The following is a 27,314-nucleotide window of genomic DNA, read 5'->3' as shown; positions in this document are numbered from 1 at the left end:
ATGGAGGAAAGAAAAAGAAAGGAGACAAAAAGCATAAGGAAATAAGAAGGAGGAAGCATCCTGACTGGAGAAGATGGGCCCAGGAGCCCGAATGCTGCCTACCTTGTGCCACCATCTTGGAAAATCTCTATGGTACATCTACACATATTGGTAAGTTTGGTAAGTCAATGTGGACAAGCTGAATCTCCATAGCTTTCTAAGCATGTACAGACATTGGAGTGCTTTCTTTACTGTAGCTTTGGCGTGGATGGACCAGAATAGATCTTTGGTGATATTCACTCCTTGAAACTTGACATTCTCAACCACCTCTACCTCAACACCATTGGTAAAAGAGGGGCATGCCCTCCACTCCGCTTCCTGAAGTTTCTCTTCAACTCTCCCCTTAAGGCCCAATGATTTGGCTGAGGGGCCTTGGTTCCCATGACCTCAAGAAAAGTGGGGCATGGGTTGCTGAGAGGTTAGTTGATTTTAGAGGCATCACAACTTAAACCCATTATTTTCATTCAACTAGAAAAGGGAGTAGAGCTGGGATAAAGTAGATCCTCAGTGTAGAGAGAAGTTAGAATGTTTGGCCTCTGCTTGGAATATAAGGTTGGCTTGTACTTTTAGAATACAGGATTGGCATCCGGGTTTGAACATAGAATTGAAATGCAGGTTTGAGGTACAGGATGGACTCAACAAGTTTTGAAGTAGGATTGAGTTATAGTGTCAGGGTACAAGATCAAAGTTTTGACTGGAATGTAAATTTACCCTGTTGGGAAGCAAAATTGGGATAAGATCAGGACTGCAGATTTAGGATTGGGATTTAAGGTGAGAGTTGTGATGTAAGCTTGGAATCTGGGTTCGTACGTTTGTCCTGTTGGATTGGAAAATAGGAGTTGGTAGGATTGTAGATTTAGGATTTGGATGTAGGTAAAGAATTTTGAATGTAATTTGGAATAGAGCATTGTGAAATAAGATTGGGGCCTGGGTTTCGATGAAAGATTGGATCTGAATTTGTAGTATTGGATGGAAAAACAAAATCATAATAACAAACATTCTTGATTACACGTTATTAAGTAAGCTGAAATGTTATTGTAACTGTGTTTCTGTGTTCAGCCAATTGAAAACAAAATGTTGAAGTGCACTTGGAAGAATTAGGGAATTCGGATTGGGATTTCCATGAGGGATTTAGAATATAGTTTTTCCATGTAAGATTGGGATGGGGGGTTGTGTTGTAGATTGGAACTATCAGGATGGGGTGGTCGTTTGGGAGATTGGATTAGGATGTAAGGTGGGAATATGAGATATAGAGTTCAATAAAAGAGATTGAATTCGGATATGGGATTGGGACCATGTGTCTGCGCTGTAGAATCAGAATGTAAGACTGATGGAGTGGGGGGAAGTGTATGACTGTGAGGGAATGGAGCATTGAGGAGGTGAGATTTAGAGGTTAAAGTTGTTGCACTGGGAACAGTGTCAGCAACAAAATTGATGGCGAGCTTGATGGAGAGTAGGAGATGCCATGGGGAGTTTGTGTAAAAGAGGAAAAGAAAGCTTTGTTCTTGTGCAATTTGTCCCAGAATCAAAGAGGAAACTGAAAGTGGGTAGAAGTTAAATGGTTTCCTAAGGCGACAGTACATAGAGACAATGAGTCAGAATAAAACTGCCCAGCGTGTTTGACCTCTTCACTGATATCGACAAGGCTAATGCATTTCACACTGAGATAGGAACACAAAGACCATCTCTGTGTTGCTCTGTCCGGATGGTTTCAGAGTTGAAGTCTTTCTGCGCAAGACTCAGTTACAGGCTGATTTCTCATGAGTGATTATTCTCCAGTGTAAGATTCTGCTGCTTGTCAATTTCCTTCAGGTCCAAGGTCATTGGGCAGCTGGTGGCTGGATTTGAATTATGGATGTGAAGCTCTTCAGTGTTACTGGAATTAGCCTCTGGTTGTTATTAATTCAAGGTAATGTAAAGCAGGAGGAATCATCTTCCTTCAGTTCCATAATCAACTAACAAGCTGTCCTTCCTTCCATCCATCTATCTATCCACCTATCCATCCATCCATTAATCCGTCTAAACATCCATCCATCTATCTATCCATCCATCTATCTATCTATCCACCTAGAAACTGAAAGATCTGCTGATGCTGTAAATCAAAAGAAAAACAGAAATTGCTGGAAAGGACTCGCAGGCCTGACAGCATCTGTAGGGAGAAATCAGAGTTAAAATTTCATTGTGGTTGACCCTTCCCCCAAAATAACCCTAAACTTTGAACTTCTGAGAAAAAGTCATTATATGCGAAGCCTTAACTCTGATTTCTTTCCACAGATGCTGCCAGATCTGCTGAGCTTTTCCAGCAATTTCTATCTACCTGTCTACCTACCCACCTACCTAATTCACAATCTATCTATCTATCTAGTTATCTTATCAAGTTACCTATCCACCTACTGATTAATGCATGGTGCAATTTGATTAGCTCTGTTGGCTTGACAAGGGGCTTGTTATTGACCTACCAGCGTAGAGTGCAGGTTCAATTTCTGCACTGTCTGAGGTTACTATGAAGAACTTCTCCCCTCACCTGAGGGGTGGTGCTGTCTAGGCTGAACCACAGCTGATTTGACTCTTTCCAATGGATTGAGTGGTGACTTTAACACCCAGTCACCCTCAAAAGAGTAGTCTTTGCTGAGAACGCATCACTGTTTTAAAAATGAGAGGTAATAACAAAGCTCACTCATGTTTTTTGTCTCTCCAAATATTTTCCTGTGGATCTATCAGTCTGCTTAAATATCCATCTTATCAACATTTCTTTAGAATTTCATATCACCATCTCTACCTCCTAAAAATACCCACCACTCAGCCTGGCCCTTTATCCATAAGTGCATTTCTGGCAGTTTATGTTCTTTCTCTCTCTCTTTCTCTCTCGCGCTTTCCAGTCTGCCTAGTTGATATAAATCTCTCTCTACTTTCCATGGCCTGGTTTGATGTTTTTCTCACCTCAGGAATTCTTTGTTCTGCATGCCTGAGTGTGCAGTGGGACTGGAGTCAATCGAATTGTCTCAGGGGAAATTGCATTGTTTACTGAGAAGTTATGAATTGCAGGGTGAGAGTGGGGAGGTGATGGTGAGACACCTGGTGAACTGCTCCGGTGCAGAGCCAATATAAACTGACAGGATGGATGGTGAATGTGCTGTAATCATTCTGTATTTCTGTGAAGAGGAGCTTTATTCTGTATTTATCCCCATGTTATCCCTGCCCTGGCAGTGTTTGATACGTAGAGTGTAGCACGAGCTTTACTGTCAGTTTAAAAGGGTAGAGGAAACTTTATTTGCAGTTTAAAAGAGTAAAACAAGCTTTACATCGAGTTTAAAAGTTTAGAGAGAGCTTTACTCTGTATCTAACCATGTGGTGTACTTGTCCTGGGACTGTTTAATGGGGACAGTGCAGAAGGAGTTTTACTATGTATCTAACCCCATGCTATTCCTGTCCTAGAAATGTTTGATAGAAGACAGTGTAGAGGCAGATTTTGATCAGGGAGTGTTGTACCCACTGATATCTCAGAGTTGATCTGCTCATTATATTTCTGAAAAAGGGCTTTCATTTCAGCAGTGCCGTTCGCCACCCTGGAATACCCCAATGCACTTCAGAGCCTCTGAATGAAGTTTTGGAGTGTTGTCACCCTTCAAATGTAAGAAACATTTGTGGTTAGTGGCAGCCGATGTATGTACTGAAAGATCCCACTAACAGCAATGTGACAAAAGCTGATGATCTGTTTGACAGTGATGTTAAATATGCGATGTACAGTGCTTTGCCTGTTTAGGTAATGTCCTTCATCCTTCTTGACCCAGGTCTCAGTTTAATGTCTTGTATGCTAAACCATTCCTCTGACAATTTTGTTATCCTCTTCATGAACACCACTTGGTAGACACCTTTAATTGTGGCAAATGGTGTGGTAGATACTACCCTCACATTTGAGGCAGAAAGTAATGAGGTTGTGCCCCACTTCAGAAGGCGAAGACTTGAATTCCCTTTGCAGGACTGAAGGAGTTCAGCGCTGTCGGAAGCACTAATTTTGATGCAAGAGACTTAACCACCTGCTCTCACAAGTGGAAATGAAAGATCCAATTGTCAGATTTTAAATAAGGCCTTCTCCGTGATATTCTGGACCCAATTCTATCCTCGAACCAACATCACTATGACAAATTCCAATCACTGATGCATAACTGGCAGCTTATTGTGAGCAAATTCATTGGTCTGCATTAAAACACAACATCACAATCCAATGTTATTGGTTCAATGTGCTTTGAGACATCTTAGAGTTTGTCAGAAGGTGCTATATAAATGCAGGTGGTTGTTTCTGTAATGGGTCTGGAGCTTAAGCTAAACTGAGGTGCCCTAGTCCAGTCTAATTCAATGGGTGGGTTTGATTTATAGAATCACACAGCATGGAAACAGATCCTTCAGTCCATGCTGACCATATTCCCCAACTAAACTAGTCCTACCTGTCTGCACTTAGCCCATATTGGCCCTCCAAACATTTCTTAATCACATCTTAATGTCTTTTAAATGTTGTAACTGTACCCACAACCACCACTTCCTCTGGAAGTTCATTCCTCATATGAATCACTCTGAGTAAAAAAATTGCCCCCATGTCTCTTTTTTTGTTAAATTTTTCTCCTCTCACTTCAAATATACATGCCCTCTAATATTGTAATTCCTCATCCTAGGTGAAGAATCTGCCACTCACCTTGTCCACACCCTTCACGATTTTATAAACCTCTATAATATCGCCTCTCAACCCCCTACCGTCCAGTGAAAGAAACCCCGGACTTTCCAGCCTCTCCTGAGAACTCAAGCCCTCCATTCCTGGCAAAATTCTGGTAAATCTCTCCTGAATTATATTTCAAAAATAAATTTAATCATAGCATTCCGGTAGCAGGGCAACCAGAGCTGGGCTACAGAATCGACCTCACCCCTATGTCCTGTTCAACCTCAACATAACATCTCAATTCCTACACTCAAATGTCTGAGCAATGAAGGCACATGTGCTAAATACTTTCTTAACCAGTCAATCTATTTATGATGCAAATTTTAAAGAATTATGCAGTTGAACCCCTGGAAATCTTTGTTCTACAGCACTGCCCAAGGCCCTGCTTTTAATTGCATATGCCCTGTCCTTATCTGAAATACCAAAATGCAATATCTTGCATTTATCCAAATTAAACTCCATGTGCCATTCTTCAGCCCACTGAATCAGTTGATCACAATCTGTTGGTAATCTTAAATAATCTTCTTCACTGTTAACTATGCCAACAATTTTGGTGTCAAACTTACTAACCATGCCTTCTATATTCTCATCTTAGTTATTTCTACAAATGATAAACATAAATGGACCCAATACCCATCCCTCTGGAATGCCACTGGCCTCCAATCTGATGAAACAACTCTCCACCACCAGTCTTTGTCTCTCACCATCAAGCCAATTTTTTTTTTATCCAATTGGCAAGATCTCATGTGATCTAGGTTCACTAATTAGTCTCCTTGCATTTTTTTCTCTCTTAAAACAGGAAGCCTGGTTCATAGTGGGGTCCACCAGTATCCTAATTGGCTGGAGGTGGAGGAAGGGGAAGAAGTGGCATTGTCCTGCCACTTCAACCCATCTGGTCACCCATCACACCTGGTGGCCTTGCAGTGGGACCTGCCTGAAGGTGAGATGTATGTGATTGTGCCTAGCAATGTGACAGGGGGCATGACCAGTGAGAGACTGGCACTCGAGGTGGACCTGCAAGCAAGGAGAAGCATGTTGCGAATCAGTGGCGCCAACACCAGTGACAGTGGCCTCTACATCTGCATTATTGAACTCCTCGAGCCTCTGCCCATTATCCAGATGAAGGGGAAAGGGACCCAGCTTCATGTTGTACCAGGTACAGGACTGGCACCCCTTCCCTCAGTCTGTTTTTGCAATTAATTGGCACCGAGTTGGCAGCTCAAGTACAGTCACAGCCTTTTGGGACTGAGCTGAAGAGAAATTTGTTCGCTCAGAGGTTGGTGAATCTTCAGAACTCTCTTACCCTATAGGCTCAACTACATGTATGTTAAATACAAGAGATCATTGGGTTTTTGGACTTTCGATTAGATTTTATTTTGTCAAGTACAAAATGAACAAAATTAATCTGCTTCATCAATTCCTCCTTTAGGAGACAAAATCTGCCGTCCCTGCCTAGTCTGACCCACATGTGACTCCATACCCACAGTCAGTGCAGTTGGGTCTTAACTGCCCTCTGAAGTGGCCAAATAAGTTGCTCAGTTCAAGTGCCATCAGGAATCAACAACAAATACTAGACTCGTCAATGGTGCCATGATTCAATTGAAAGTTTGAACAGTGGGGCCGAGGGTGGCTGGCGGTTCATTGATTGACCATTTTCTGCCCTTATATCTAATTAACCAGGGATAGTCGGGGTCTTGAGTTACGCTGCGGTGACTGGATAACTCATCAGAGCTGAACTATAGCAGCAAGCCAGAACTGGTAAAACTGCGTCGCGCAAGTTTCATTTAAAGTTCGTTCTCCATTTGCATTCGGTCTCTCTTCCTCCTTTTCTCTCTCCCTTTCTGCATTTTGTGCACTGTCACACAGCTGTGGGATTGCGAAACCTTATTTTGTACGTGCGACTGTGCTAGGCAAGCGGGAGCAATGGAGGTTGTGTTCTTCCAGCATCCTTAACAAGTGGGGAAAACCTTCCGTGAAAAATGATAGACACCGTCATTTTCATACGGCGCTTGCAATTCTGCAATGCATGCCGGGATGATATGATTACCATAGCCAGCTGTACAGTGGAGTTTGTGTATTCTGCTAAATTGTCCAAAAGGAAGTATTGTTATTAATATTATAACTCACGTGAATCATTCTTGTGTCCCAAATCATAGCACATAGTCCATCAAGTTAGGTGGCCATGAACGGGTGAGCTATCCTGCTTTGACCAATGACCTTCGTAGAGCATGCCAAATTCTCACTGCAGCCTTCATCAGCTGCAGGTAGCAGAGAATGGCACATATCATCCGTCAATGTTCTCAGGCTTAAATTTCCAGCTGGATTTACCAGCAGATGAAAAATTAGAAACAAACCAGAGGCGCCAGAGGATTACAGAGATAGTAGGAAATGCTGTTGCTGGAGGATCTGAGATAACACAGTGTGAAACTAGATGAACGCAGCAGGCCAAGCAGCATCAGAGGACCAGGAAAGCTGACATTTCAGGTGAGACCCTTATTCAGAAAACAAAGGGTGTCGACCCAAAACGTCAACTTTCCTGCTCCTCTGATGCTGCTTGGCCTGATGTGTTCATCCAGCTTCACACCGTTGCACATCATGATGATTTGGGTCCCTGCAACCTCTTACGTCAGACAGACATAACAGAAGCGTGAACATGCTCTCTGAATGGTTCAAGAATAGCTTCTTCCTCGCTTTTATTAGATTGATGAAAGGACTGTGCCAACTTCAAATAATTCTAATCTTGCTAATGTTTTTTTCTTGCCTAGCGCAAGGCCTGTGCAATATAACTTGTATTCCCCTGTCTAGTTTTATTTTCACCATGTGATCTGTATGTCCTTGCTTACTATGATTTTCCCATATTGCTCGTAAACAAAGCTTTTTCACTGTTCTTAGGTACACATGATATCAAATCAAATCAAATCATGTGCAGAGGTATGGGGGTGAGGGGGGAGGGCAGGAATTACTGAGGCATAGTCATACAGCACCAAAACAGACCTTTCAGCCCAAATTGTCCATGCTGAACAGTTTTCCCAAAATTAACTAGTCCTATTTGCCTGTGTTTGGCCCATATCTCTCTTAAAATTTCCTATCACGTACCCATCAAGATATTTTTAAAATGTTTTTAATATCTTTAAATGTTGTTGCACCCATCTCTACCTCTTCCTCTGGCAGTTTTCCCCATACATGCACCACCCTCTGTGTGAAAAGATTGTCTCTTAGGTCCCTCGTCAAGCTTTCCCCTCTCTTAAACCTATGCCCTCTGGTTTGGACATCCCTATCCTGGGGAAAAGATCTTGGCTATTCAACTTATCTATGCTCCTCTTGATTTTATAAGCCTCTAAGTTCACCGCTCAGCCTCCTATGGTTCAAGGGGAAAACAATTCTCTGCCTATCCAGCCTCTCCTGATAATTCAAGCCTTCCCCTCTTGTTAACATCCTTGTAAATCTTTTCTCTACTCTTTCCAGTTTAATAACATCCTTCCTGTAGCAGGTGAACCAGAACTGTACACAGTACTCCAAATGTGATCTCACTAATGTCTTGTACAGCTGCAGCATGATCCTCTAACTCCTGCACTCAATACACTGACCATTGAAGGCAAACAGGCCAATCATCTTCTTCATCACCCTTTCTACCTGTTACACCACTTTCAATGAACTATGTACCTAAACCCTTCAATCTGTATGTTGGAGAACATTCCCCAATGGCCCATCAGAAGATTGGCACTTGGTAACAATGCGCATTTCAAGACCTGATGCAGGCAAGATGGGCTGAACATTATTTTTCCACACCATAATAATACTGTGAAACTACAAGACAAATTGTGGGTTCGATCTCCAGTTAAATGCTGGCAACAGTCACATCTCTGACAATCCAATATCCTCCTGAGAATAGAATCCCTCCAGAAACATGTTGCAATTACCATCCTTAAAGCAAGCTGCCCAAAGCATTCCATAGATGGCAGAATAGGCAAAAATAAAATGTTGTTTATTCAGGGAAATGGCAGCATTGGCAAGGCCAACATTCATGACCTGACAGCAGTTGAGAAGCAACCACATTACTCTGGGCCTGGAGTCACGAATAGGCCAAGCTAAGTAAGATGGCAGATTTCCTTCCAAAAAGGACTTTAGTGATTTTTTTCAGTGATAATTTATAGTGCTTTAAAAGTCATCATTACATTTGCTTTCTTTTTAAATTCAGACTTATATTGAATTCAATTTCATCATTGCCAACCGTAGTATTTGTGCCTGTGTCCCCAGAAACATTAACCTGGTCTTCTGGGCGACAAATGTAGTAGCACATTATTCCACTACTTGTCCATGCTGTATGAAGATTAGTAGTCAAAAAAAAACTTCAATGACACCTAAAGCAGTTCTCAGTGTCTCAACTGTGCTTCTCCAGACATGAAATGAAACAGTGTTCCAGTTTAACTGTCCAGGATGTCGCAAAAGGTTTCACAGTGCTGATGAACTGATGAAGAATCACATTAATTCTGCTTTCTCTTTCCCCATCGATGCTGTCAGACTGATTTTCACCACCAATTGCTGTTTTCATTTCAAATGTCTGTCATCTGCAGTTCTTTATTTATTTTGAGGAACAACTCCTTATTTCCTCTCTGAGGCACTTGACAGTCTGTATGACTCACTATTGAATTCCACAACCTCAGAACATGGCTCTCTTCATTTTTTTTTGTATTCCCTTGCATCCCATCTGGCTCACTAATGTCCTTCGGGGAAGGAAATCTGGCACCTCACCTGGTCTGGCCGACATGTGACTCCAGACCCACAGCAATGTGCCTGGCTCTCAATTGCCCTCTGAAATGGCCGAGCAAGCCACTCAGTTGTACCAATCACTACAAAGTCTCAAAGAAATGAAACCAAATAGATCACTTGCCATCAAACTAGGCACCAGAAAAGAAAATGGCAGAAAAGCCCTGTCAACCTGCAAAGTCCTCCTCACTGACATCTGGAGGCCAGTACCAAAATTGGGAGAGCTATTTCACAGAATAGTTAAGCAACAGCCTGACACAGCCATACTGACAGAATCATATTTTACAGACAATGTCTCATGCACTAACATGACTGTCCCCGGATATGTCCTGCCCGACCAGCCGGACAGAACCAGCACAGGTGGAGGCACAGTAATATAAAATCAGGAGGGTGTTGTTCTTGGAGTCCTCAACGTTGACTCTGGATCCCATGAGATCTCATGGCTTCAGGTTAAACATAGACAATGAAACCTCACGCTGATTACTACATAACATCCTCCCTCAACCAACAAATCCATACTCCTCCATATTGAACAACACGTGGAGGAAGTGCTGAGGATGGCAAGGGCAAAAAATGTATGCTGGGTGGGGGATTTCAATGTCCACCACCATAACTGGCTCGGCAGCAGTACTATATATTGGACTAGCCTGCTCATAAAGGACACAGCTGCTAGACTGGGCCTGTGGTAGGTGGTGAGGGAATCAACAAGAGGGAAAAATATGCTTGACCTCATCCTTACCAATCTGCCAACTGTAGTTGCATCTGTGTTTGACAGTATCGGTAAAAGTAACTATAGCACAGTCCTTGTGGAGACAAAATCCCACCTTCACGTTGAGAATAACTTCCATCATATTGTGTGACACAATGGCCATGTCAAATGGGACAGACTCAAGACTAAGCATCCATAAGCCATCAGCAGCAGCAGAACTTTATTCCATGAAGAATCATGACCTGACATACCTCTCAACTATTACCACCAAGCCAGGGGAACAACACTGTTTCAATAGAGAGTGCAGGAGGGCATACCCGGGAGCAGCACCAGGCATTACTGAAGGTGAGGTATCAACCTGGTGAAGACACCAAACAGGACTACTTGCACGCCAAACAGCGAAAACAGCAAGTGATAGACAGAGCTAAGTGATCCCACAACTAACAGATAAGACCTAAATTCTGAGGTCCTGCCACATCCAGTTGTGAATGGTGGTGGGCAATTAAACAAATCACCGGAGGAGGACGATCCACAAATATCCGCATCCTCAATGGTGGAAGTGCTCAGCATATCAGAGGAAAAGATATGGCTGAAGTATTCACAGCAATCTTCAGCCAGAAGTGCCAAATAGATAATCCATCTCGGCCTCCTCCAGTGACCCCAGCATTACCAATAACAGTCTTCAGCCAATTTGATTAATTCCATGTGATGTCAAGAAATGTTTGAGACACTTGAGACTGCAAATGTTATGGCCCTGACAAAATTCCAGCAATAGTATTGTAGTCTTGTACTCCAGAATTTTCTTCTCCCCAAGCCAAGCTGTTCCCATACAGTTACAACACTGGCATCTACCTGACAATGTGGAAAATATCCCAAGTATGTACTGTACACAAAAATCAGGACACATCCAACCCGGCCAATTATCACCCAGTCAGTCTACTCTTGGTGATCAGTAAAATGATGAATGGTGTCATCAACAGTGCTATCAAACAGCACCTGTTCAGCAATAACCTGTTCAATGATGCCCAGTTTGGGTCCACCAGGGCCACTCAGCTCCTGACTTCATCACAGTCTTGGTTCAAACAAGGTAAAAAACAGTTGAATTCCAGACGTGAGATGAGAGTGACAGACCTTGAGATCAAGGCTGCATTCAACCAAGTGTGGCATCAAAGAGCCTGAGTAAAATTGGAATCAATGGGCATCAGGGGCAATGTCTCTGGTGGTTGGAGTCATACTTGACACAGAGAAAGATTGTTGTGTTTGCTGGAGCTCAATCATCTCAGCTCCAGGATATCTCGATAAGAAATCCTCAAGGTAGTGTCCTCAGCCCAACGATCTTCAGCTGCTTCATCAATGACCTACCTGCTTTCATAAATTCAGACATGGGGATATTTACCAATGATGGAACAATGTTCAGCACAATTCGTGACTCCTCAGTCCATTTTCAAATGCAATAAGATCTGGACAATATCCAGGATTGGGCTGACAAGTGGCAAGTGACAATCATGCCACACAAATGCCAGGCAATGGCCATCACCAATAAGAGACAGTCAACTTACCACCCCTTGGTTACTATCACTGAATTCCCCACTATCAGCATCCTGGGGATTATCATTGACCAGAAACTCAACTGGACCCACCACATAGACACAGTGGCTACAAGAGCTGGTCAGATTCTAAGAAAACTGCAGCAAGTAATTCACTTCTTGACTCGTCAAAGCCTGTCCACCATCTACAAGGTGCAAGTCAGGAGTGTGATGGAATACTGCCCACTTTCCTGGATGAGTGCAGCCCCAACAACACTCAAGAAGCTTATCGCCATCCAGGACAAAGGAGCCCACTTGATTGGCACTACATCACAAGCATCCACTCCCTCCACTATCAATCCTCAGGAGCAGCAGTGAGTACTATCTGCAAGATGCCACTACAGCAATTCACCAAAGGTCCTCAAACAGCACCTTCTAAACGCATGACCACTTCCATCCAGAAGGACAAGGGCAGCAGATACATGGGAACACCACCACATCCAAGCTCCCCTGCAAACCACTCACCATCCTGACTTGGAAAAATATTGTTGTTCCTTCACTGTTGTTGGGCCAAAACCCTGGAATTCCTTTCCTAATGGCATTGTGGATCAACCTACAGCTGGTGGACTGCAGTGGTCCAACAAGGCAGCTCATCATCACTTTCTCAAGGGCAACTGGGGATAGGCAAGAAATGCTAGCCAGCCAATGCCCACACCCAACAAATGAATAGAAAAATATAATCCCATGTCCACCCACCACCCCAAACCCCCATCCCACCTCAATAAGTCTTGTTTAGGCCTTGTTGAGTTTGATATCAGCAAAGTGGACCATTTCTTCCTTTTAATGCCTTCATTTATGTCTATTTTTCATCTCAATGGTGCCTTTACCATCTTCATTAGCACTCTTATTGTCTGTTAATCTAAAAACCCTCACCACTCTCTCACTCCTCCTCTCCACCTCCATCAAAAACATAAAAACTGCCAATTTCCAGTTTTGAGATCATAAGACCTGCTGATGCTGGAGCTGGAGGAACACAGCAGGTCAAGGTAGCGTCAGAGGAGCAGGAAAGCTGACGCTTTGGGTGGGAACCTTTCTTCAGAAACCAATCCAAAATGTCAGCTTTCCTGCTCCTCAGATACTGCCTGGCCTGCTGTGTTCCTCCAGCTCCCCACTGTGCTATCACTTTCCTGCCTTTTTGAGTTCTAAAGATAAACCATACCAGATTCGAAATGTTACCAGTTTTTCTCTCTCTACAGATTCTGCCAGAACTTCTGAGTTTCTTCAGCATTTTCTGTTTCTTCTCCTTATATATCAAAGAAAGATAATAGTATCTCCTGACTATTCTGTTCACCCTCAAACAAGGCCAGTGAAAACAAATCAATTTGCTTAACCTTTTAAATTCCTGAATATAAAGTAGATAGCCTGACGTTGCAATTGACGATTGTGGAAACTATTCAAGAAAAGTTAATTGCTTGGGACGTTCTGGGGATGTAAAGAGATCTTTATTGCTTCTTATCTCCCAGGTAACAGGACAAATCAAGGGAGAAAGGAAGCCAAACTCATCAAAAATCTTTCCAGTAAGTCTTCATGGCTACATCCCATGATTTATTCTGCTCCTTTAATTCTGATGCCTTCTGTGTGAGCTCAGGGTGAATTAATGGGACCTCTTGGGGATATGAAAGGTAGTCTGTAAAGGCAAGTTATTCCTTCTCATCCCTCAGGTAATGGGACAAATCCAGGAACAAATGATTCCAAAATGATCCTCAGATTTACTGGTAAGTGCTGGGAAACATGCCACCGGATAAGAACTGCATCTGAAATATCTGATAAGGAATGGGCAATGGGAAGCAGATAAGGAGGTGCAGGGGTTTCAAGGATATGTTTTTGATTAGGTGTTAGTTTCAGAATTACGCTTAACCTATATCAGAGCAAACTCTGTGTTGATGCTGATTGCTGTGAAAAACCCATCTGGTTCACTAATGCCCTTTAGGGAAAGAAGCTGTCATCCTGACCTGGCCTCGCCAACGTGTGATTCCAGACCACAGCAATGTAGTTGAATCTGAACTACCTTTTGGGCAATTAAGGATGGGCAATTAATGCTGCTTATGTAGCAACACCCTCATTCTATGAATGCATTTTAAAAAAGCAGAACAGTGAGAATTATTGTCCACTAACTTAAAGATTATCAAATGTCCAATGAAAAAAATATAAGAAATTCCTTATAACCATCTTCAATGGATGACCCCCTTATAATGCCCTCTGGCCATGGACTGTCCTACAAGGGTAACAAACCCTTGCCTGTCCAGGCCCCTGGGTTTCTTGTGTTTCATTAAGATCGCCTCTCATTTTCTAAACTCCAGTGAGTACAGGCCAAATATACTCAACCTATCCTTATAAGACACTCCCCCATGCTTGGTAAGGTCAGATTGAATCTTTTCTGGACTCAGATACGGAGCCCCTAAAATGTTCACAGTATGACTATAGTGGTCTGATTAGTGCTTTGTAGAGTTTTAGCAATGTCTCACAAATGTTTCAAAATGAAAAAAGGAAAAGGTCATCAATATCGCTCTAACAGATAAACAGCTACTTTTCTCAGAACACAGTGGAGACCGAGTCACAAACTGAACGGTTTACTTTAAAGACGAGGCATATTCCTAATTGCCAAGTACAGTTTATTTCTCCACTGTAGTGTCTCGATTTGGTTCATGATGTCCCTCAGCCATGGGTCTCACCATTGAAAACTTCAGGAAAGTAACCAAACTATGTGCCACTGTTTAAAAATCAAATCTCTAAGTTCAGAATGAGTAATCATCAATCAGACATTAGAGCATTGCTGTTAAATAAATCCCACTGGCTCACATTTTTCTCATAGATGTGTATCGTCCCAAACTCCATATACCTGAGCTTACCACAGTTATGTATCTAAAGTAATTCCACTGTCTGACTCTCTTCCCATAGCCCTATGACACTGCCAGCTAATCCTATAAATTTGCTCACTCCCCACAGCCCTGCCTCAATCCCAACATAATCATATTGACTTGTGCTTTTTCCACAGTCTTGTGACCATTTCCAAACTAATCACACTGTCCTGGTCTGTTACAATATTCCTGTATCAATCGCTAACCTATTCCCACTGCTCCACTCTCTCGTCATTGCTCTGTATCAAATGCAAACTAATCCCATTGCTCAACCATGTCCAAGAAACCCTGTCTCAATTCCTTACAAATCACACTGTCTCACACTCTCCCCATTGCCCTGTATCAATGCCAAGTGAATCCCACTCCCTCTCTCTTTCCCCCTACCCCGTAGCAGCTCCAAACTAATACCACAGTCCTGCATACCCCCATAACCCTGTATCAATCCCAAACTAATCTTACTGTCCAGCGCTCTCTCCATAGCCCTGTATCAACCCCCAAACTAATCCCACTGCCCCACTGTCTCCTTAGACCTATATCAATCACAAACTAGTCCCACTGCCCAACTCACTCTCAATAGGCCTGTATAAATCCCCAAATTAATCCCACTGCCCCACACTGTCTCCATATACCTATATCAACCCCAAACTAGTCCCACTGCCCAACTCACTCTCAATAGGCCTGTATAAATCCCCAAATTAATCCCACTGCCCCACACTGTCTCCATATACCTATATCAATCACAAACTAGTCCCACTGCCCAACTCACTCTCAATAGGCCTGTATAAATCCCCAAATTAATCCCACTGCCCCACACTGTCTCCATATACCTATATCAATCACAAACTAGTCCCACTGCCCAACTCACTCTCAATAGGCCTGTATAAATCCCCAAATTAATCCCACTGCCCCACACTGTCTCCATATACCTATATCAACCCCAAACTAGTCCCACTGCCCAACTCACTCTCAATAGGCCTGTATAAATCCCCAAATTAATCCCACTGCCCCACACTGTCTCCATATACCTATATCAACCCCAAACTAATCTCATTGCCCCACTCACTCTTTGTAACCCTGCATGAATCACCAAACTAACCCCACTGATCTGCCGTCTCCAAAAGCTCTGTATCAATCGCTAAACTAATTCCATTGCCCCACTCTCTCCGCATAGCCCTGAATCAATCGAAACAAGCCTTTGGATAACTCTCCTTATTGTCCCTCTGATCGTTTTAAATTGCAAATGTTGGGGCTTTTGTGAGTAAGTAGGTTTTGCCATCAGGGGTTAATTCAAATTCAGTCCAAACCATGCCACCTTCCAGCATAGCAGGAACAAATTCCTGATCCTTTGGAAGTCTCCGCAGTCACATCCCTGAGCCTTTGTGTGCTGCATTGCTTACAATCATTGAGGAGGCATCACTGAACCAGCGCTTGCAACAGCACTCAGAGTGAATAAGCTGCAATAGGTCACGTCATCTGCTCAGTTGCTGTGTGTGCTCTTGCTCTGCTCTTGTCTGTGTGCAATTTTCTTCATTCATCAGGTTTCCAGCTCAATGTTAGACCAAGCACTTCATGAGTCAGCTGTTTAACTTCAGTTAGCTTTCACTAAAACAATAGAAACACTGCCACTCAGAGGCAGACACAGAGTCTCAGTTCCGAGAGAGGCTGATGGGCAGAGAGCAGGAGAAACAGACACAGGGAGAGAGAGGTTTAGGCAGAAAGAGTGAGAGATATAGCAAGAGAGAAGGGAAAAAAAGAGCACGAGGAAGAGACAGAGCAGGAGGGAGACACAAAACGAGACAGACAGAGAGAGAAGGGTGGGGGAGAGAAAGAGAGACAGAGTGAAAGACGGGCAGCAAGAGAAACAGAGACAGGAAGAGGGGCAGAGGAGAAAAGAAGACAGAAAGAGAGGGAGATAAAGACAGAGATATACAAAAAGACAGAGTGAGAGAAAGGTTGACACAGTGAGAGGCAGAAAAAGACAGGCAGAGGGAGAAACAGAGAGACAGAGACAGAGAGAGACAGCAGGAGACACAGAGACTGGGAGAGAGGGACAGAGAGAGAGGGAGAGACAGAAAGTAAAAGAGAGAGGAAGACTCAGAGAGGCAGAGAGCTACAGAGACTGAGAGAAAGAAAGATGAAGATGGCAACAGCAGGCGATAGAGAGGGAGTTAGAGAGAGAGAGAGAGAGAGTCACATAAGGACAGACATGGAAAGGCAGAGAGAGACGGCGAGAGAGATAGGGAGAGAGAGAAAGAAAGATGAAGATGGCAACATTAGGCGACAGAGAGGGAGTTAGAGAGAGAGAGAGAGAGTCACATAATGACAGACATGGAAAGGCAGAGAGAGACAGCAAGAGAGATAGGGAGAGAGAGAAAGAAAGATGAAGATGGCAACAGCAGGCAATAGAGAGGGAGTTAGAGAGAGAGAGAGAGAGTCACATAACGACAGACATGGAAAGGCAGAGAGAGACAGCGAGAGAGATAGGGAGAGAGAGAAAGAAAGATGAAGATGGCAACAGCAGGCGATAGAGAGGGAGTTAGAGAGAGAGAGAGAGAGAGAGTCACATAAGGACAGACATGGAAAGGCAGAGAGAGACAGCGAGAGAGATAGGGAGAGAGAGAAAGAAAGATCAGGAGATAAACGACAGCGATGCAAAGGAAAACAGAGACTGAGAGAGAGAGAATGAGTATGGGAGAGGAAGGGGGACTAAGCTGTCGGAGGGGAACATTGTGGGAGTTGGGGAGAGGGTGAGAATAGGGAATGGGACAGGGTTGGGGTGGGGATTGGGAAAGGGGATGGGGGTTAGGGATGTGGAATGAGGAATGTTGGGTGGCGATGAGGCTGGGCCTGAGGATGGCTTTGGGAAACAGGAGTTGGGGATGAGGTTGATGGTTGGGATGGTTTTGGAGAATAGAGGTCAGGATGGGTTTGAGGGCTGGGCCATACAGGGTCTCAGTGACAGCTCTGTGTGCATGTTCCCCTCTGCAGTGTGTCTGATTGACGGACCAGTGATGGAGCTCAGCTGTTTCCTCTTGTTGCTCTGCTTAGTCAGTCTCGTCATGGTTGCTGGCCTCGGAGATTCCATCCGGATGAGGTGGGAATTTTCCCGGAGAGACCAGAGACACAACATCAGGCGTCACAAGGGGAAGCTACGGGAGGCTCGGAGAGGAACCTGCCCAGTTAAGGTCGTGTAGCACATGGCTTCGGCCTAGGCTAAGTCCAGAATCTCTCTGACCCTCTCCCCCAACCCAGGCAAGGAGACTCCTGCATTGGTAACACTCCTCACATTTCCCTCCCTCCTGTCCCCGCTCCCTCCTCTCCCCATCCCCAAATCCATCATCTTCCCGTCCCCCACTTCTTCCCCATCCCCCACTCCCTTCTCTTCCCATCTCCCCCTCCCTCCTCAACCTCCAATCCCTCCTCTCACCATCCCCCATTCCTTCTCTTCCCACTCCCTTCTCTCCCCATGCCCTATTCCTTCCCCATCGCCCACTCCCTTCTCGCTCCATCCCCCCACTCCCTCCTTTCCCCATTCCCCCAGTCCTTTCTCTCCCCACTCCGCACTCCCACATCTACCCTTTTCCCTCCTCTCCCCTTTCCACTCCTCTCATGCTACCCCCCAACTTTCATCCTCCTCCTTCCCCCTCCCTCCTCTCCACAATGCCTTCATTCTTCCCCCCCTCACAATCTTCTCCCCGCCTTGTCCTCAATTCCTCTTCTGTCCCCTGACCCTTCTCCTCCGCTTCCCAATACCTCTCACTCACTCTCTCCCCTTCACTTCCTCCCCTTCTCTTTCAGCCACACATGCACACTCATGCACAGGCACAGATGTACACTCAGAAACACACACTCACATGTACGCACAGGCATGCACACACAAACACACATGCACACTTATCAGCAAAACACACAAACTCTGTAGCCAAATATTGCCTCATTTCTTTATAAATTGACAGTACCTGTTCTCCTGCATATTTTGAAAGTTTTGATCAAATCAACCCTTTATCATCAAAATTTGCAGAGCATGTAACCCTAGTTTGCAAACTTCTCCTGTAATTTAACCTTTGGTGCCCAGGCCTCATCCAATGCTACACTGCCTCTGACATATCTTGTATTTTAATCTTCAAGTTGTAAAAGACTGTATTTCACTGAACTGTCTTTTTGCACTAAGCACTCTCTCACAGTCTCTATTCCTGGACCTTTACCTCCCTTAGACATCAGTATGGGTTGGGAACTGTTGTGGCTTGCCTTGGGGAGCTGAATTTTCCAGTGTTAAGACTGAATGACATGAGAATGGGAACTGAGAGATAGAGACTCCTATCTGCACTCAATTAAAGAGAATTTCTATACCTACACAGCATGTACTCCAGGCTGAATCCATAAATCACATTTCTTTATCAAATGCAAGTTTATTAAAATATTGAAATGGCACCTATTGTCAATTCTCTCAACTGGTGCATGATGAAGGAACCATCAGCATAACCAATAAATATGGTCCTCATGTTTGTCTTGCTGCCACACGTCGAGTTTTTTTTTCAACATGAAACCTTCAACATGCAAGTAGTCTGATATCTAAATAAACTGATCTCTGACCATAAGATTGCCATTGTTTCATTCATCACAGCCAAGGCTGATTTGGCATTCAGTTAACAGCACTCTAACCATCAACTCTGGAGGCTATGAGTACAAATCCCATGATAGAATCTTGTGCATAAAGCTGTAGACTGGACTTCCTGGTACATTATTGATGGAACACTGCACAGTTGGAGCCGCTGCTTTTCAGAAGAGACATTATACATTGCACCTATTTCACAGGTGCATATGTGCATCTTTATTCTTATCCTTTTTTCGAAAATATTCATTTATTATGAAGATCCATTCAGCACGGGTTTATCAGTAATTCCTACTGAGCTTCAGGGCACCTCTGCCCTTCGATAACTTGCACTGAAGCTTTCTATAAACTGTTCTGTAAATAACCCACCTAATATGTTTTATTGAAAGAGTACAGGATATGTGTAACCAATATGGACAAGTAATTTCACCTCATGCTTGGGATAAAAACATAAATATTTTTTTTAAATAATGCAACATCGTACTTCCTTCCTCTTGTTGACGACTCAATGTCAGTTGATGGCTTGGTAAGACAATTGAATTCTAAATTTACATTTAAATCTGCTTTCAGTGTTGTGAAATGGATAATATAAACAGCCCCTCATCTGTACAGTACCACACCGGGTACGACTTCCTCTCATGGAGACTTACGTCACAGCCTCTTTTATAATGCACCTCCCTGTTCAAAGGAAGTTCATTCAGGGGATAAGGAGTGAAGGTAATGAGCATTCAATTGAGTATCGGAATTAGGACGTCATGTTGTGGCTGTACAGGACATTGGTTGGGGAATATTGGAATACTGCATACAGTTCTGGTCTCCCTGACATAGGAAAGATGTTATGAAACTTGAAAGAGTTCAGAAAAGATTAATAAGTATGTTGCCAGGGTTGAAGGGCTAGAGCTATAGGGAAGGGTTGAACAGGCTGAGGCTAATTTTCCTGGAATGTCAGAGGCTGAGGGGTGAACTTATAGAGATTTATAAAGCCATGAGTAGCACGGATATGGTGAATATCCAGGTTAGGGGAGTCCAAAATTAGAAGGCATAAGGTTGAGTTTTGAGGGAAAGATTTAAAAGGGGCCTAACAGACAACCTTTTCATTCAGAGGGTGGTGCATGCATGGAGTCAGCTGCCAGAGCAAGTGGAGGAGGCTGGTACAGTTACAACATTTAAAAGGCATCTGGATGGATTTATGAATAGGAAGGGTTTAGATGGTTATGGGCCAAATGCTAGAAGATGGGACTAGATAAATTTAGAGTATCTGACCAGTACAGATTAGTTAGACTACAAAGTGAGAAGCTGGATGAACACAGCAGGCCAAGCAGCATCTCAGGAGCACAAAAGCTTTCGTTTCGGACCGAGACCCTTCATCAGAGAGATTTTGTGTTCCTGAAATACTGCTTGGCCTGCTGTGCTCATCCAGCTTCACACTTTGTTATCTTGGATTCTCCAGCACCTGCAGTTCCCATTATCTCAGATTAGTGAGACTGAAGGGTCCATTTCCGTGTTGTACATATCTATGACTCTATAATAAACATGAAAGAGGGTTCAGAGGAGATTTAACAGGATGTTTACAAGTCTGGATAAATTTACCAGAATGTTGCCTGGCCTGAAGAGTTTGAGTTATGAAGCAAGATTGGGCAGACAGGGGTTGCTTTCCATGAAGCAGAGGAGATTGAGAGGGGACATGATTAAGATGTATAAAAATGTTGAGGGGCATGGATAGGGTAGATATGAAGAAACTTTTCCTTTGATCGAGGAGAATCAATGACCAGGGGACGAGGCCATAGATTAAAGGTAAGGGGAAGGAGGTTTAGAGGGGACGTGAGGAAAAGCTTTTTCACCCAGAGGGTGTGGTGGAAATCTGAAACTCATAGCATCTAAGGGCAATAGAGGCACAAACCCTCATAACATTTAAGAAATAACTGGGCTGGAGACGATGCTACACTGTCTACATTCAAAGTATTTAGATCTGTTCTTGCACTGCCACTGCATTAAAGGCCAAAGGCCAAGTGCTCAGAAATAGGATTTGAATAGTTGGGTGGTTGCTTTTGACTAGCATGGGCTCAATGGACCAAAGAGCCTTTCTTCTGAGCTGCGGAGCTCTCTGACTCAACAAGGGAAAGTTAAACAGGGCCCAGACAGTGAGAACTCCACAGCATTGGATGCTGCAGTTCACAAGAGTGACTCGCCATTGTGGTTTCAGGGATCAGAGACAATTGAACATGTGTGTACATGGTAAAGAGGAGTCAAGCCACTGAGGTGATGTCACTCTCTGCTCTCGTTCGTAAGAGGCCTTTAATGAGCCTTTAACAAGGCATCAGTTTTACATCCCACTCCCAAAAAGGAGCCCCAAGTGGCCACTATTTGACCTCACACGTCCTCTGCCTCAGTGCATGACCATTGTACCAATGGATTTGATCATTTTAACTTGAAATCTTAACCGTAACTCTCACTGACTCTGAAGCCTGAAGCCTGGAGGAGTCCCCTTATCCCAACTCCAGAATTCCGTACATGCAGCCCCCCCACCAACACCCCCCACACCTCCCCCCCGCCGCCCCCATCCCCAACCCCAGTCTCTCTCTGTCTCTCTTTGTTCCTTAAAACTGATGTTTGGAACCAAATTTTTTTGTCAAATGCCCTGCCATCACGTTATGTGGCTTGGAGTCAAACATCATCCACCATTAGAAATAGGAACAGGAGTAGGTCATTCGGCAGGTTCACACTTCCTTGAAATTAGAGTCGCTGATAGGCATGGTGTTGGAGGAATGCTTTGGAATGCATGCCTTTATTGGTCGGTGCATTGAGTATAGGAGTTGGGAGGTCATGTTGTGGCCATACAGGACGTTGGTTAGACCACGTTTGGAACAACACTTTGTAATGCATGCCTTTGTTGGTCAGTGCATTGAGTATAGGAGTTGGGAAGTCATGTTGCGGCCATACAGGACGTTGGTTAGACCACTTTTGGAGAACCACATTCAACTCTGGGCTCCCTGATGTAGGAAAAATGCTGTTAAACTTGAGAAGTCGCAGAAAAGATTGATACGGCTGTTGCTGGTTATGGACATTTTGAGCTATAGGGAGAAACTAAACAGACTGGGGCTATTTTCCCTGGAGCATTGCAGGCTGAGGGGTGATCTTATAAATGTTTAAAAAATCATGAGGGGCATAGTTAAGGTGAACAGCAGAGGTATTTTTTTCCCCAGGGTAAGGGAGGCCAGAACTAGAGGGCATGGGTTTAATGTGAGAGGGGAAAGACTTAAAAGGGACCTAAGGAGCAAACATTTCATGCAGAGGGTGGTGAGTGTATGGAACATGCTGCAGAGGAAGTAGTGGAGGCTGGTACTAGTACAACATTGAAAAGACAAGTGGATGGGCATATGGATTGGAAGGTTTAAGAAGGTTGTAGGAAAAGTGCAGGCAAATGGGGCTAGTTTAGTTTGGGAAGCATGGTCAGCATGGGCAAGTTGTACTGAAAGGTCTTTTTTTGTGCTGTACAGCTTTATGGCTCTGTCTCTAATGCTGGGAAAAATAAGGAAAATGATGAAATGTGTGTGTGAGACAGAAAGAGGGAAAGAGAAACAGAAAGAGGGAAAGAGAAACAGAGAGAGGGAAAGAAAGACAATGGAAAGGTTAAATTGATGTATGTCACATGCTCAAAGCAGAGGTGTGAGACAGACGGAGGCAGGTAAGAGTAGGCCGCAAATTGTTGGCTATCCTGACTTCTCGCAATCTTGTTCGATTCCAACCACAACGACTCGGGAACAATTCCTGGATTTACAAGCGAAAGCAAAGAAACCGAAAACTGAAGTCATAACGTCAGAAAATGTTTGCTTCCTCCTGCAAATTGATTGGGTGACAAAGTCACAGGAGACTGGTGTGACTGCAGCCCTACTTCCTGTTGCTGCAGATGATTCAGTGTCATGCTATATGTGAGGTTTCCAGGAACTGCTTTTCCAGTCCATCATAACCCCGAGTGCCACTTGAACAACTTCCCGGAACGTCGAGAAGGCTCTCTTGATTTCAAATGGCACCCTTCTGAGCCAGAATGTATTGGGTTCAAGTCCCACCCAAATATTTCAGTCAAAACACCCACATATTAATACTATTTAAAAACAGAGGCTTTTCATTTATACAATGAACTCCACCATCATCAAAGCATCTTCTAAGCTGTAGTCACTCAAGAACATCTTCACCCCCGCTGTTATCAGACTTTTGTACAGACCTCTCATATACATTCTCTGCACCTTCCATGTAGCTGTATCATTATATTCTGCATTCTGTTCTATTAACCTGATACTCTTATGTAATTTGTCTGGATAGCTTCCAAAACAATCTGCATCTCAGTTCTTATGACAATAATAAACCAAACTGTTTGAAATAAAAAATGCAGTTGCCAATTTATGCGCAGCATGTTTCATGAATACAATCAATATTTGGTTGAGGGATTAACATAAGAACATAGGAACGAGAGCAGGCCAAAAGGCCCATTGAGCCTGCTCTTCCATTCAATAAGATCACGGCTGGTCTTTCTCATGAATTCTAGTTGGAAGCAGTAATGGAGAGAGGAATGAGGTTGAGATACACATCAGCCATGACCAAATAGTGGAGCATACTCAATGGGCCAAATGGCCTAATTCTATTACTTATCTTCTGTTTTTTATTATTCATTCACGGGATGTGGATGCCTCCAGCCAGGCCAGTATTTATTGCCCATCTCTAATTGAGTCATGTATCTGGAGTCACATGTAGTCCAGAGGAGGTAAGCATGGCATATTTCCTTCCCTAAATGGGGTTGATAAACCAGATGTTTTTCCCAACAAATCTGGCAATGGTCAGACTCTTAAACACCAGATTTTTATTGAATTCAAATTACACCATCAGCTGCTGGCAGGGTTCAGACCAGGTTCCCAGAGAATTACCTGGATTCATAGACTTATGTGATCATACAACTAGGCCAAAGCCTCCTCATCTTATGGTCTTACTCCTCATTGACTTGTTGGAAACCCCTTTGAGGTTTTAAAGGCCTCAATTCAATCTCTCTCTTAGTCTTCTCTGCTCTGCATTTCTCCAGTCTCTCCAATGTTAGCAGACTGCAGCAACAAAGAAAGGGTCAGTAGATCTCAGTGATAATGGGAACTGCAGATGCTGGAGAATCCAAGATAACAAAGTGTGGAGCTGGATGAACTCAGCAGGCCAAGCAGCATCTCAGGAGCACAAAAGCTGACGTTTCGGGCCTCTGATGAAGGGTCTAGGCCCGAAACGTCAGCTTTTGTTCTCCTGAGATGCTGCTTGGCCTGCTGTGTTCATCTAGTTTCACACTTTATTATGTCAGTAGATCTCATTCTGCCTGCTCGAGGGTTTGCAAACCGCAACTGTGCTCTTTGCAGAATGTTCAAAGACTCATTCAGCAGCCCTCTTAGGGACAGTCAAACAATTGTCTGCCACAATAGCTCAATGCAGCTAATGGCGTCATTTCTAACCAGATGATAAAATATCATTTAACTTTTAACAAAAACAAATGAGCTTTGCAGAAAGTGCCCTTTCCACTGTTCATTTCGAACTGTTAAAGGCTGATGGTAAATTGACCACAGAGATTTCAGAAGTTAAAATTCTGCTGTATTTTCCATTGTCATTTCAAATATGCTCTACTTCCTCAGGAGGCTAAGGAAATTCAGCATGTCCACAATGATTCATGCCAATTTTTATAGATGCACCATAAAACATACCCTATCCAGATGCATCGCGGCTTGATATGGTAACTACTCTGCTCAAGACTGCAAGAAATGACAGAGAGTTGTGAATACAGCCCAGTCCATCACAAAAACCAGCCTTCCTTCCGTTGATTCCGTCCACCCTTCCCCCTGCCTTGGAAAAGCAACCAGCATAATCAAAGGCCCCTCCCATCCCAGTTATACTCTCTTCCACCCTCTTCCATTGGCAGAAGATACAGAAGTTCAAAAACATGTACCAATAGATTCAAGAACAGCTTCGTCACCACTATTATCAGACGTTGAAATGGGCCTCTCATATATTGGAACGGATCTTTCTCTACACCTTCTCTACAGCTGTAACACTATATTTTGCACTCTGTTCTAATACCCTAATATACTTGTAAAAGGTATGATTTACGTGGTTAGCATGCAAAACAATATTTTTCACTGCATCTTAGTACATGTGGCATTCATAAGTAAAATCAGAATATCTAATATTTGCAGCTTACTGGAAACAGAAATGCCTTTGTACATCTCTAATCTCTCAAAGTGCCATTATGATTCCCTGCTCCTCTGCAGTGCTGCCTTTCAATGCCAACAGGTTTTGCTGCAGTTTTCTGGAATATTGCTATGGACCACAAACTTTGGAACTGGGAGCATCACCTCTTTTTACAAGCACAGTTCCCTCCCCCCTCCCCTTGCTTCCTGACAAACAGTGGCTGGATAGTGAGACACAAAAGATTTGCATCTACCACGACAGAGCTGCCTTCAAAAGCGATGAGAGAGATATAGTAAAATGTGGTTAAATGGTGTGTGTGTGTGTGTGTGTGTGTGTGTGAGAGAGAGAGACAGAGAGAGAGAAACAAAGTGTGAGCGTGAGAGTATGTATGTGCATGAGAGTGTGTGTGTGCATGTATGATTGAGTATGTGAGTATGTTTGTGTGTGTGTGAGTGTGTATGTGTGTGAGAGTGTGTGTGAGAGAGAGAGAGAGACTGTGTGTGTGTGTGTGCGCGCGCATGTGTGTGTGAGAATATGTGGGTGCACAAGAGTGTGTCTGTGTATGTACGAGTGAGCATGTGTGTGTTTGTGTGTGTGTGTGTGTGTGTGTGTGTGTGTGTGTGTGTGTACGTGCGTGTGTGACAGTATGCATTTCATGTGGTTATACTGCTCAGAAAGCAACCCCAGCTTGTCTCTGCTCAATGGAGCGTCTGCAAACTTCATTTCAGCTCCTTTTCTAAGCAGTTTCAGACCCCCTTAGGGTCAACCCCCCAACCATCTATGTCCGGGGAGAAACCTTCATTGACCCCACTTTCAGGACACTTCTGAAGTGGTTATTTAAGTATTCTGGGATACTGGGGCTAACAAATAACACACAAATATATTTCCAGGTCCAGCCCATTGGCTCAGAATTATTGGAGGATATTACATGTATCAATCCCCAAACTAATCGCAATACCCTCTCTTGCTATAGCCCTCTATTAATCCCTAAATAAATCCCATTGCCCCGCACTCTCTATATAGCCCTGTGTCAATCCCCAAACTGATCTCACTGCCATGTTGTCTCACCATAGCCCTGTATCAATCCTAAATTAATCCCATTATCCTCTCTCTCCCCATAGCCCTGTATCAATCCACAAACTAATCCCACTGCCCCACGCCCTCGCCTTGGCCCTCCACAAATCGCCTACTAATCCTCCTATCCCATTGTCTCTCCACAGGCCTGTATCAATTGCCAAGTTGATCCCACTGCCCCATGCTTTCCCCCTGCACTGCATCAATCTCAAACTAATCCCACTGCCCTGCTCTCTCTCCATAGCTCTGTATCAATCCCAAACTGATCCTACTGCCCCACTCTCTCCCCACATCACTGTACCAATCCCAAACTCATCCTGTAAACCTGGTGTAATTTTCAAACTAAGCCCACTGTCTCATTCGGTCCTCCCCAATTGCCCTTGTCTAAATTCAAGACCAGCCCCCTCTGTAATAGCTCTCGCTCTCTATCTCTCTCACTCCTTCAGCCTGGGAATGTGGTGACTTAGTACTTTCCTGACAGCAGGAAAATAGCTATGCATTGTTCCTAGTGGGGAATTTTTTTTCCGCTGCCTCACTGACAAACTGCGTCTGTTGCCTGTCAAAACACTTGCAGAAATGACCTGCTTCCTTTGCTAACCACACGCAAATGTGGTGATGTGGTAGGATTCATCAACTTTGAGATTTCCCGTTTTGCAACACAGCAAATGACTAGCCTCCTCACGTAAGACGGCAGACTAGCAAATAATAGCTTCCAGCAACAAGTAGCCCATTCACTTCTGACAACAGG

The 27,314-nt window shown here is 43.8% G+C and overlaps 1 protein-coding gene across 3 annotated transcripts; it reads left to right on the top strand.

Moving 5' to 3' along the window:
• The first annotated feature begins 1,656 nt into the window (after positions 1 to 1,656).
• On the top strand, positions 1,657 to 19,268 carry LOC125448797 (uncharacterized). 3 transcript variants are annotated; one of them, XM_048524342.2, is made up of 5 exons: positions 1,657 to 1,948; positions 5,550 to 5,690; positions 13,276 to 13,329; positions 13,474 to 13,527; positions 17,659 to 19,268. In XM_048524342.2, the coding sequence occupies exons 1-5, from the start codon at positions 1,891 to 1,893 to the stop codon at positions 17,862 to 17,864; spliced, it is 513 nt and encodes a 170-aa protein (XP_048380299.1). In that variant the 5' UTR covers positions 1,657 to 1,890; the 3' UTR covers positions 17,865 to 19,268. The 3 variants fall into 3 exon arrangements, with proteins under 3 accessions (XP_048380299.1, XP_048380297.1, XP_048380298.1); XM_048524340.2 differs by having other exon boundaries at positions 5,550 to 5,906; XM_048524341.2 differs by lacking the exon at positions 13,276 to 13,329 and having other exon boundaries at positions 5,550 to 5,906.
• The last annotated feature ends 8,046 nt before the right edge of the window (positions 19,269 to 27,314 follow it).

This window comes from Stegostoma tigrinum, chromosome 45 (genome assembly GCF_030684315.1).
Source record: "Stegostoma tigrinum isolate sSteTig4 chromosome 45, sSteTig4.hap1, whole genome shotgun sequence".
NCBI lineage: Eukaryota > Metazoa > Chordata > Chondrichthyes > Orectolobiformes > Stegostomatidae > Stegostoma > Stegostoma tigrinum.
The sequence above is the reverse complement of the archived record's forward strand: the minus strand, read 5'-3'. Positions and strand labels throughout refer to the sequence as shown.